We start from the raw sequence: 13457 nt of genomic DNA, 5'->3' as shown, positions 1-13457 counted from the left end.
AACCATTCCACATTTTAGTTGTTAAGCAGGTTTTAAGAATTTAAAACACTAACTTGGGTACATTGCTAGGCTTGCCCATAACCGAGGGCGCGGCTATTCGAATAGATTATACTCTGATCAGAGGTGTACATCTTTACCCACAAGACACGTCTTCCTCACGTGTAACCACGTGCCACATACCACCACGGCATACGGACGGAAGACATGACATAGTTTCCAACCCATCCTAGCCATATACAAGAGTACCGTCCCAACCCCACCTACGGCCGGAACCTCCGGGACAGGTAGGCAGGATTGAGCCCCTAGCAGCAGGACACCAGCCCTGTGCCATGACATCTCGACTACCGGGCCGCAGCTCGTGTAGCCTTCATTTGTCCTAGAGATGTCCATCGACCCCTGACTTCGTCCATCTCCATCCGTGTACCTTTGTTTATAACCAGACTGAGCCACAAACTAAGCCTTACCCACTAGACATGTGGAAGTACGGTAGTGCTTTGCAAGAGAGGCCCGAGCTTAATCCTTATAGTACCCGAGGTACGACTAACAAAACCCAACCACGCACCTTGTGCCCAGCCTAAAACCGTTTTAGGGGTTTTGAAAAGAGGGGGAGGTGTGTGTCCAATTCCAACATAAGCCAGCCATTCCATACTGTCCTAATGATATGAGAATTCCCAAAGTCTAAAGTTATAAAACCACCTAATGTTGCATAATTAATCAGCGAAGCATCTACCTAAATTCATACTAGTGGAACCATAAATAGAGTACCCACTAGTTGGGGTTTTGTTTATTCTAGGGTGAACAAGGTAATAATAACAATAGCAATAATAATAAGGTCATAACAAAGGTAAATAGGCATGGCTAAATAAAACAGTGATAATGCGGGAATTTAAATAAAGCGATAATGCATTAATTTAAATCAAAATAATTTCACAAACTGGGATCCAATATGTTCAAAGATGATGTGACTTGCCTTGCTCAGAGAGAACGGCCTTCCGAACCTTCGGCGACGACCGCGAACCACGCTTTGGGAACCTCCGGAACGACAGAAGCTACGCGAAGCACACAAGCAAAGCTACAAGCCTATAAAGAAGCAATAACAATACATAAAAAGAAAGCACACGGTTCTTTAGGTTTTAACAAACATTAGGAGACTTGAACGGGTCGATTCGGGGTTCGTATGATCAAGATATGATCATCCGAAGTTTAATGCTGTTATATGAAGATTTGCGGATTATTATAATTAAGCTTTGCAACTATAAAACATGTGTAAGCGCTAGCCTGGAAAAGACAGGAAGGCTGCACTGTTGACATGCGAACTCCACATGTCAACCTAAGGGACCACGGTGGACCGGGTACACAGAGACGGTCCACGGGTCGACAGAAACAGATCCCGTGTGTCAACCGAGGCGAGTGGCCGACAAACGGACTCCACTAGACACCACACGGGCTGCACACGTGGAAACCACGTGGCTACCGAGCGGGCACACTAACATGGTCACCACACGCACAAGCGAACGACTACCGACACCGGTACACGGGTACCGGGGTCGACAACCGCACAACGGGTACGGGGCGACACCGAAAGGACGAGGATGGGGCAGCGAGAGGACGGATCCTTACCACCACGCGACGAGGCGTGGGAACGACAATGACGAACGGGCGCGGCAGAGGCGGCCGAGAACGACGGACGAACGGCGAGGAGACGACTTCGGCGGCGATCCTTGGACGAAGGCGAGACGCGGCCGGCGCAACGCTTGACGACGCGGAGCCGAGGACGAAGATGATGACGGGGCTGCCGCGGCTCGCTTGACGGACGCGGACGATGGACGAGAACGGCTCAACGGAGGGACGAGCGCCACGACGACCGGGAACGACGAGAGGACGACGACGATGACGACCGGGGCCGGCGAGGAGGCGACGAGGGAAGCCGGCAGCAGCTGCACGGAGGCAAGGACGGCGTGGAACACGCCACTGCGATGCCAACGACGGTGGCAGCGCAGCGAGACGACGAGCCGGCGAGGACGAACGATGACGACGACGACGAACACCGGTGGAGTTCGGTCGAAGGGGAGGCGAGGCCGAGGGCGACCTTGCCGCTGCGATGCCGGAGGTGGTGGTGGTGCACACGACGGCGCACGGGTGGAGGAAGGGCCGACCGGGGAAATTCCGGCGAGGTGGATGGAGAGGCCGACACAGCACGGCGGTGTTCCGGCGAAATTAGGGGCGACGCCGTGGCCTGGCCAGGGAAGAGGACGGCGTTCCGGTGCCGGGAGAGGTGGTGGCGACGTCGGCCGACGCGCAGGAGACTCGGCAAAGGCGGCCGGAGGCGGAACAGTGGCGACAACACCACTGTTGCCAGCGGGGGCGCACCTCCGGGGGTCTCCACGTGAAACGGTGGGCAGGCCGGGGGAGAGGAGGCTGCTGCGACGCCGGGGAAGGCGACGGCACGGCCAGCCGGCGTGCTGACGCGACGGCAGGGGCGGCTGGAGGTCGGCCGGCGCCGGAGAGAGAGAAGGAGAAGGCGGGGAGAGGTGGTGCGGGCACGGGAAGACGTGGGAGGAGGCTAAAATGGGAGAACAGAGGATGGGGATTCCATTTTATAGGAGAGGAGAGGGAGCCGGCCACGGGAGAGGCGGGGAACGGCGGCGGAATTTGTGGCCGGCAGCCATGGAAGGTGGCCGGGGTTGGCGCGTCCGTTCCCGGCGGTTGGGGGCACGAATCAAGGGGGAAATTGGGGGGAATTGAAGAGGAATCAATGGGGATTAAAACCCCCCAATTAATTTCAGAAACCATGGTTTGAATCGCGTGGATTTTGGGGAGAATTGGCGCTAGGGTTTGCACGGGAGAGAGAGAGGAAGGAGGCCGGGCGGGAGGAGGACGACGACCCGGGGGTGGGACCCACGCGGGGCGCGGTCAGCGCGCGTGACGGGCGCGTGCGCATGCGGGAGGAGGGCGGCTCGGGCAGGGGGCGCGGCTTGGGCCGGGCGGCCGGCCCAGGAGGAGAGGAGGGAGAGGCGGCCCGGGAGAGAGAGGGAGGAGGAGGGAGCTGGGCCGAGGGGGGAAGGGAAGGGCGGCCCAAGAGAGAGAGGGGGAAGGAAAAAGAGAGGGAGAAGATGGAGACTTTGGCCGCAGGCCAAGGGAGAGAGAGGGAGGACTTTGGGCCAGACTTGGCCCAAAGGAGGAAGGAGGATTTATTTTTAGGTTTTTCTTTTTAATAAACTTTGATAATTGTTGTTGTTGCTTAATAAATATTTCCGGTGCTCTGAAAATTCAAGTAAAATTTGAGGGCTCATTTTAGACCAAGGAGAATTTAACAAAAATTCTTCGGGCCACATTCAAATTTTTCTTGTACGTATTTTAGTGTTTGCCAATTTCTTTTCGAATTTTAATTAATTCTATTATTCCTTTTAGAAAATGATTTTTATTTTGGGATGAATTTATCAGGACGTGACACCTAAGTACTTCAGGTGTGGTTGAGCAAAGGAGCACTTACTAATTTTAACAAAGAGTTGGTACTGCTGGAGCCTTGCCAAAACTGCCTTGAGATGGGACACATGTTCTGTCAGATTTTGACTATAGATGAGTATGTCATTAACAAAAACAAGAACAAACTTCCTGATCATGTCAGCAAAGATTGTATCCATCAGCCCTTGAAAAGTTTGCTGGTGCATTTGTAAGACCAAATGGCATCACTTTGAATTCATAAAGACCCTGATGTGTCGTAAAGGTTGTTTTGCATTCATCCTGCTCCAGTAGTCGAATTTGGTGGTATCCAGATCTTAAATCCAGCTTAGTAAACCATTGCGATCCTGCCAATTCATCTAGCAATTCATCCACCACTGGCATGGGATACTTGTTCTTGGCTGTAATGTTGTTGAGGGCTCTATAATCCACACAAAATCTCTAGGTCCCATCTTTTTTCTTCACAAGCAGAACTGGAGAGGCAAAGGGGCTTACACTGTGTTGAATTATGCCTTGTTGCAGCATTGTCTTGATTTGTCTTTCAATCTCATCCTTCTGTGTTGGGGCATACCTATAAGGCTTGATGTTAACTGGTTTTGCATCAGGTGTCAATGGAATACTGTGGTCAAAATCCCTCTGGGAGGCAATTCTATGGGTTCCTGAAAAACCTGCTGAAACTCCTGCAATAACTGTTGAACATCAGAGGGCATCTTCTCTTGCTGCTCAATCTCCTCCCTGATTATACAGAGCTGAATCATCTGAGATATGGCCCCCCTCTTTGCCATCCCTGCCAACTGTCTCCCTGAGATAAGTCTACAATGATCTGTCTGATCCTTCACCCCTGTCAAAGTAACATTGTTTCCCTGATGTTGGAATCTCATCCTTTTTCTCTTCCAATCAATCCACATTGGACTGAATCGTTCCAACCAGTCCATCCCAAGTATCATATCATGCCAAGTCCCAACACCTTGAGTACACTAGCAAAACTTTGCCCCTGTCACCACCACTCAACATTTGGAACCACCTTTGTGCAACATAACTGCCCCCCATCTGCTATGGTTACCTTTGTGGATACAATATCTTGAGTTGACAACTGAAGCTTATCAACCACATGTTCAGCTATGAAACTGCTGGAACTTCCCGAATCCACTAAAATCAACAACTCTTGGTTCTGAATTATCCCTTGAAGTCGTATGGTTTTCTTACCAATCACCACAGACAGTGCACATTCAGACAACACAAGTTCCTCTTCCTCACTACTTTCATTTCCTTCTTCCTTCTCCATCTCATCACTTTCTTGAAGCTGTAATACCTCCAAAAGCTCTTCCAGCACATGTAATTGTACAGACTTTGGGCACTTTTGTCCGGGAGCATATTTTTCACCACACTTGAAACACTCTCCCCTAGCTCTTCTTGCAGCTTTCAGAGAGTCAAACCTCTCTTCCCACTTGGGTTTTTCTTCCAACTTCTTACCCTCTTCAGGAGGTGCACCCAAAATGCCTTTCCCCTGATATGGAGTCTTGTTGAAAGTCTTGTAGCTCTCTTTAAATGTCTGCTTCGCTGGTGCCTTCTTGTTCATTTCCCCCAAAAGCTCCTCCTGTGTTTTTGCAAGAGACAACGCAGCATCAACAGAACGAGGCCTGTGCAGCTTGATTGCTGCCTTAATTTCTGTTTTAAGCCCTCCCACAAATTTTGTAACAAAGAAAGTCTCATCATACCCCTTGTTATACACTAGCACCTTATGCATAAGCTCTTCAAACTTGCTGTAATACTCTTCTACACTACCCATTTGGCTATGACCATCTAGTTCCTCAAGGTGTTGCTGGTACCTATCCCTCCAAACTTACTATGCACTGCTACACACAGTTCATACCAGCTTTCAACACTATGCATTTCCTCATAAGTCTGCAACCACAAAGCAGCATTCCCCGTGAAGTGTAAGGTGGCAAAGGCTGACCAAGTTTCATAGGGCACATGGTACATACTAAAGTATTTCTCGCTATTGGTTTTCCACAATTTAGGATTATTGTTAACGACCAAATTTGGTAATATCAGCATCGGAGATGGAGATTAGATTGAAGTGGAATCGAAGATAAGGGTTCTCGCGGAAACAGAGTAAGAATCGGCTGGAGTCCGGATTGGCTACGACTGAGATCGGCTAAGTCTGAGTCAGACTGGGTTAAGTGATACAGCCGATTCCGACAATATGACTCGTATACGACATCGGGTTTGAGTTGATGTGCTTCAAGATGATTGCCGTACATGGATAGAGTCCTGAGAAGGCAATTATATTTATTAATTAGGATATTTTATGTAAATTCCTTAGAGATAAATATGTGCAAAAGTCTGCCGCAAAGACTTATGGTATCTTAGAGTTTGTTAGAGATAATAGTTGTGTCCGATATGGACATATCTTGTAATTCTTGGGTATAAATAGACCCCGAGGCCTATGTAGTAATTTACACACGCGTTCAATACAATCTCGGTGCATCGCCACCCTTTTTACTTTTGTTTTGTTTCGACGAGTTCTTGCTTTCGGGTTGAGCTGCATCGGTTTCGATCTTCAACAAGAGGTAAAACTTGTTATGGCGGCTTGCGTTCTCGGGATTAGTGCTTCCATCTGTATGATACTCTAATCTTGTCTATGTAATTCGTCGAGTTATCATATATCTTATATAACCTCTGACAATATCGTCATCTAACCTACAATCGGCTAACATCTGTTAATAGAAGGCAGCCGATTAGGTTAAATAACGATGTTGGCTTAGATTATATAGGATATCTACCACTCTATGACACATCCAGCGACTTGATTGTCTAGATATTGTTCTTCTTTTCATACTTAATGCTGCATCAGTTGAGTTTGATCTATTAAGTCGTGCTTAGAATTTCAATCTCTAGCCTGCCTTCTGGTTGCCGATTAGGGTAGTATCGGAGTTTCAGCCGATCTTATCTGATTTAACTACTTTTACCCTATATGCTTGACTGATATGTTAAATCAGCCCTTTATATTAAATATCTTGTTGCATCTAAATATATTAGGCTTCTGTTTTAGTATATTCTACTTGCTTTAATATCTTAATATAGAGTGGTATCGGAGTATTAGCCGATACATGCTAGATCTATCTGATCGGCTATGCTATGAATATATATATAATCTCATTATTAATATATATTTCGATCTAAGTGATTTATACTGTCTCGGCAAGGTGACCGATCTATCCCAATCATTTGATTTAAGTATATATCGATATAAGGATTATATACCATTAATATCTACAGCCGATCGAGTAGATTTAGTTCTGATTTGTTTATTAATACTTGCTGATCGATGTACATATGACATCGGCCTAAAGATAAATGATATGTCATCGGCTCCTAGCTAATCGGCTATCGTTTTTGGATTTAACCACAGTTTCTTTGTCTTTGTTTCTTGTTGATTACAAGATCAAATCAACTGGCACGCTCATACATCCGAAGGTGAGTTTTGGACCTGCACTGGAGTTAAGCAGATCTCCCAAGCCTCGTGTTTTCTGTCAACAATTATCACCATCAAATTTTGGGAAATCAGTTTTAGGCAACCTAGAATTTCCAACTCGTCCACCACTCTGAGATCCCGGAGCCCCACGCTCAGAACTCTCCCCAATTTCAAAATTAACTGGCGAATTGCGAAAAATTGGCTTACCCTTCACCAGGGTTCGATCCTGAACCGAATTGGCTCCAGAATCAAAACCATGGTGATGTTCTTCTCCGCGGTGCCCATCGGGCATTGGCGTCGCCATTGCTGATGTCGCCTGGGGCCTTGCTTCAAGATCCGTCACGCGAGCGGCAATTCCTTCCACCGTGCTCCGCAGGTCCTTGATCCCTGCATCAACACTTGGAATCCACTTCTCGAGCCCTTGCATGGTTCCCAGCAAGATGTTGATGTTGGTGGTGAGCTCGGTGACGCGCTCTCCCAACGTCTCGATCTCTTCTTCCGCCGCCCCCATTCTCTGAGTAAGAGTTGCTTGAGATTTCTTCCTCGCCAGGATGCGCCCAACCTGAGCTCTGATACCAGATGTCACGAACTCTCGGATTCCGGCGAAACGCTCGGAGATTGAAGGGGAATCAGGTTCGCGATTGAGGAATGAGAGGAGGAGTAGAGCAGAACAGAGGTAGACGATGAGAGGTTGTTGGTTTGAGTTTTTCTTATTCGATAAATGCTTTATAGCTCAGCTCGCCATATAAATGGCAGCACAACGCACATGTGTCTGATGCCACCGCCGAACCAGCACGGCACATCGATACACATACACGCAACTGGCCCATCTGCGGCCCATCACAGAATACAACCCAATTCAAAGAATCACCGAAGTATCTAATAAGGATCACGACAAGCCGGTGGCCGTGGGGCGTACAGGAGGAGCCAAGAGGACTGTGCTGGCGAGAGAGAGAGACGCGCGGGGCGAAGACCGCAAGACAACGGCAGTGGCGCGAGGAGGAAGATGACGGTCGATGCCCCTGCTTGGCACGGCACAGCCCACTTCACCAGCTGTGCAACGACGCCTTTACGGGATGTGCCGCGCGAAACATTTGGGCTGCACTATGGGAGAGGAGAGAAGTGGATTGATATACACATGAATCTTCATGCTAAATACTCCCTCCGTCCCTAAATATTTGACGCCGTTGACTCTTTTAAACATGTTTAACCGTTTGTTTTATTCAGAAACTTTTGTGAAATATGTAAAACTATATGTATACATAGAAGTATATTTAACAATGAATCAAATGATAGGAAAAATAATAATAATTACTTAAATTTTTTAATAAGACGAATGGTCAAACATGTTTAAAAAAGTCAACGACGTCAAACATTTAGAGACGGAGGGAGAGGGTTTTATAAAAAAGAAATAAGATAACACTTCGAATTGTGTAAACCAACCGGACTAAGATCTGCAGGGGTGACTGTTGTTGTACTCATTGCCACCGACATGTGAGCCCAAATGTCATTGGTAGTGACTGCACAGTGGTCACCGCACTGGATCCTACCCAATAAACCAACATATTATGTCTAAGTGCCACTTAAAAACAATTTGATTGTGTCCCATTTTTTTTCAATTTAGTTTGTATTGTATTGCAGTGAAGGTTTTACAAATCATATTACTCGACCTATTTGCACTCACTACACACAATTTTGTATACTATGATCAATTAACTAGGCAACATTTTAAACATAAACATATGCTCAGCATACAACATTCAATGGTCTAGAATTAGCATGTTGTCCCAGATCCCTGCCCATGCTCTTCTGGAGTGGTAAGACATTTGGTGGTCCATGATCGAGGTGGAGAACAGTCCCCCATGCGTCATCTGCAGTCGGACAAAAAAAAAACTGCATTTAAATTTCAAAGTTGCGTGATACGGGACATCTCTAAATTTAAAGTACACTTTCAAATATACATTTAAATTGCAAATATATGTGATACTGGACGTCCCTAAATTAAGAACACTCTAGTCTAGACTAGACTAGAGGTGCGATAATGATGTCAGAGTAGAGACTTCAAATAAATAACAAATGATGCCAAAATTTTTTTTTACAGGGGCTAATTGAGTTGGGTCACGATTTAAATCTCATCGTATTCGTACCTCGTTTGCAAAGCAGGCAGCAGAGCAACCTCATCAACTGTAATAGCTTACGCTCTCTCTGTATCTGCCATATCCACCGTGAGCACTCTCCTTGATTATCTGTAATCACAAGATCACTCCGGTTCACCTATTTCTGAAAGGATAGCTGCATCCACATTGACCAATTAAACAATAGTAATTGATGGTCCAATCCTAGCTATATACTACAGAGAAAACAAGGATTACCTTAGTAAGAAGGAACTTGGACCTGTTCACCGAATTCTCTCCCAAATATTTTTGTGGATTACTCGAACAGTGACTTTCCTTATGTAATTGATCTTCAGAAGATCTTTACTTGGTTCCCCACCTTTTCGCCGAAGCTTCTCTATGAGATCCTCGCTTACTTGTTCAAGATGAAGTTCCTCCAGAGCTGCTAGGTGCTCAATGCCATCAGGAATTGTCATCAGTTCTGGACAGTCACGAAGTGTTAGCCTTGCAAGGCTTTGCATTGCACTTTCTTCTATTTCAATTTGTCTGAGATTTGGAGCATCCCACACTCGTAATGTCCGGAGTTTCGGGAAGGATTCTGCACAAAAATGCAGTTTCTCCCCTTCAAAAGCTCTCATAAGGTGAAGAAAGCATAGACCATGCAACATCTGAAGGCTGTAAAGAGAGTCTTGGTCAAGCTTTGAGAATGCCATTACCAACTTGGATAGGTTGTGGAGGTGTGATAAGGATGATAGACTCTGATGGATTGACTCCTTCTCCAGCTGCCCCTTCAGTTCGAGAATCGAGAGAGTTGGAGGCAAACGAAGTGCTTCCACTTTCAACACTTGTTCGTCATCTAACGCTGAAATCCTCAAATGGACAAGATGGATCATCTTCATGATAGAGTTGCATAATCCAGAAAAGTGTTCAGTTCTTGTGTTGGCAACACCAAGGTTTCTTATCTCTGTGAAAACACCGAGGTGACTCAAAATTGTTTCATTTGACTCAACATACTGAAGTGAGTGCAATCCTGTCAAGTGCACTATGCCTTCAGGAACCCTTGTTCCAGTGAAAACTGCGACTTTGTACTTGTCCTCTAAAAATAAATTGCCAACATACAGGTATCGCAACTTCCGGAGCTTCGCTATAACTTTTGGGATAGTCGATAATCCAGCATTAAACACATCCAAAACCTCTAAGTTCTGCAATCGTCCAATTTCCTCGGAGAGAATTTCAATACCAGTATGCCTAAGGCACAAGAAACGAAGATTAAACAAGTTAAATATCTCATTCGGCAGTGACTTGATACGAACACGTGACAAATCCAAAGTAGACAGCATGTTCGAACATTTCAGGAAGGAATTCAACAGGTGAATGCAGATATCGTTATTGAAAACATACAGTGCACGGAGATGATGAGTCGCCCCTGATAAACTCAATTGTTCAATGTCTGCACATTGGATTGATAAGCGACGTGCTCCCTCTACTGAAAATGTTCTAGTTCCATCAAAAATTGTACAGAAGCATTCCTCGTTTGCTTTGGTGATGGCAAGAATCCGGATAATATCATGCATTCTACAACCGGTCACTTTCCCAGCCACATTCATGTCCACTACCTGAAGTAGGCTTCGATTTACAAGTTCATTAAGGTATCCCTCTGCAACTTCTTCAAATGTCTTATTCTCCTTTTCCGGTATAAATCCAGCAGACATCCAGTGCCTTGTTACCTTACCCCTTTTTATTTTATAATCCTCTGGATATAATGCACACAGCAGAAAACAATTCTTGAGATTGTATGGGAGGTCCTCTAAGCTGACTTTCAGGATAATATTGACATCAATTATCACATTATTCGTCAGCTGCACCTCCAACTCATTATACACATCTTCCCACTCAGAATAAGTAGGGGTTTTGCACGATAACAGGCGGCCGATGCATGCAATTGCAATGGGCAAACCTTTACACCTGTCCACAAATTTGTGAGCTAGAGTCTCTATATCTGCTGGGCATATTTTCTGTTCATGTTTCCAAAATGCTTCCTTGCAAAACAGTTGCCATGAATGCTCCTCTTCTAGAGGTTTCATTTCTATTATACAATTTTTTGTTGCTAGCAATGCTACCTGATGATTTCTTGAGGTAATAACAAATCGGCTGTTTTTATCCATAGGAAATGCATCCCTTATATTGAACCACACATCAACACCCCAAACATCATCGAGAATTAGAAGGTATCTTTTACCTTGTAAATGGTTATGAATATTCTCCATCAACTTGGTAGCATTGGAAGGTATGCCAAATTCACTAGTAATATGCTTCAGCAAATCCTCAACTTGGTAGCTGTTTGAGACAGTTAACCATGCAGTAGCATCAAAGTCCACTTTAATAGTGTGGTACACATGGGAAACTAAAGTGGTCTTACCCACTCCACCCATCCCCCAAACTGTTGTAATCATACTACTCTGTTCCAAATCATCTCCGAGCCAATTCAACAGCAACTCCTTATTCGTCTTGATCCCCACAAGGTTGTCTTCTCTTGCAACATAAAAGGCTTCATATTTATATTTTGAATGATCAGTGCTCCTCCTAGCTGATTCTTGGTCAAAACCTCTCATGATGTACCGAACATTCCTCCTATCAGCTCTTTCAAGCTTGGCCTTGATCTCATGCAGCTTGTGCGCAAGACGGTGCCAGGTCTTAACATGGGTGATCCTCTTCTTCATCTTGGCTGCAATCCCTCCATGCCTGTCGTTCAGCTTGTAGGTGAACTCATCGACGACATCCTCGATCTCGAAAGTGAGGCCCCGCATTTTCTTGACGAAAATGCCGGTTGTCTCATCCGTGTCCTTGAACCGCTCAACGCCATGGAGAAAGGCTTGCATGCTCTCCAGTTCCTCCTTGACCTCATGGATCTCACCAAAGAGCCTTGCAAGAGCAGACGCTTCATGGCAGACAATTGATGAGGCGAAGCTAGCTGCCTCATTTGCTAAGGCAGAACCCAACTTCCCAATCAGGGCTCCTACAACGCCTTCAGCCATGGAGTTATGCTTCGACCTGAGAGTTGAGAGTGCTAGCTACTTCAAAGTTCGGTAGAGCCAGTGTTGACAGGAGGAAGATGACACAGTGAGGGGGCGCTTTTCAGGACTATCAAATACCAAATGCGAATCATTATTGAGGAAGTTTCGTAGACATTTCCTGAACAATTATTCAAAAGGGGTATCTTCTATTCAAATGTCATATACCCCAGTCTTTAGGATACATGGAGACGTTATGTTAAACTTCGGAGAGTATTGTGCTCCATTCATTTGTTCAGTTTACAAATGATATCATTTTCAGTGCTCTGACGTCTTGACAAGGATTTAATTTTCACTTGGCTAAACCGTGGTGACGTGGTGGTCGGCATGCAGAAATAAGCAAATCAATGGTACACAGGATGCTCTTTGACGGCATTTTCATCTACACGTTGCTGGAATATTTGGCTGCAGGGTAACGACAGGATTTTCAATAATAGTTTTTACTCCTTAGTAACAATAGTTTTTACTCCTTAGTTTTTACTCTTTTTAGGGATGCCGTACACTGAAAGACGAAAAAAAAAAGTAACACAATAGTTAAAGGAGCATGGTAGTACGTAAATATTTTTAGAGGCACCAAAAGAGACAAATTAAAGCAACTAAAAAATGAGAAGCCTCGATCCCAACCTGAGTCCATCATGTGATCGGAAGGGCCTCTTGTCTGGCAGCAAGCTAGAATCATCTGTTTGGTATTGTCACTACAAAAAAAAAAAGAAAAAAAAAAGAAAAAGCAACATTGTGCCAGCTGGGGAAACCACATAGATACTAGATTTCCCAGCCGACGCCCAGCAGACGGCACGATGAGGCAGAACAAAAGTGCCAGTTTTTAGAACCGTCACTTTTGAGCTTCCATGCATATAAAAAAAAAAGGCCAGTTCAATGCATCGGCTTGATTCGAGCGGATGCATCAAGCGGCTCGAGTAGCTCCCGATCGCCAACACCCAAGAACACAATCACATAATCAACATTGAAAAAAACAAAATCAATATCCAATGCCATCCCCAGATACCACCGTCGCCTCTGCTCCCGTCATCGATGGTGAATGCAGTCACCCACTGTTAGTTGATTTTATCGGCTAATGCCGGTTAGTTAGGAGAAGGTTAAAATCCCACCGGTTTTCTTATCCTAACAAGAAACAAACTAAGAGATAAATCTGTTTTGTGTGATCGGTACAAAATAGATTCGAATTTTAGATTGAGATAAGCCCTCGAGCCCCACCAGTGTCGCTTATATAAAGAAAGAGAAGGAGGGAGGCAGGGTGACGACTCGACTCTCTCTAATCTCAAACCCTAAATCAATCGCCCGATCGATTAGACAATGGAAGAGGTTCGTGAG

General features: G+C 45.5%; 1 protein-coding gene across 1 annotated transcript; it reads right to left on the bottom strand.

Moving 5' to 3' along the window:
• Nucleotides 1-8548: 8548 nt before the first annotated feature.
• On the bottom strand, nucleotides 8549-12089 carry LOC107279164 (disease resistance protein RPM1). The gene is made up of 2 exons (XM_066304484.1): nucleotides 9088-12089; nucleotides 8549-8811 (listed from the first exon to the last, which is right to left on the bottom strand). The coding sequence occupies exon 1, from the start codon at nucleotides 12087-12089 to the stop codon at nucleotides 9339-9341; it is 2751 nt and encodes a 916-aa protein (XP_066160581.1). The 3' UTR covers nucleotides 8549-8811; nucleotides 9088-9338.
• Between the last annotated feature and the right edge of the window lie 1368 nt (nucleotides 12090-13457).

The sequence above is a fragment of the Oryza sativa genome, chromosome 10, assembly GCF_034140825.1.
Source record: "Oryza sativa Japonica Group chromosome 10, ASM3414082v1".
NCBI classification, from domain to species: domain Eukaryota; kingdom Viridiplantae; phylum Streptophyta; class Magnoliopsida; order Poales; family Poaceae; genus Oryza; species Oryza sativa.
This window is presented reverse-complemented; position numbering and strand designations above follow the sequence as displayed.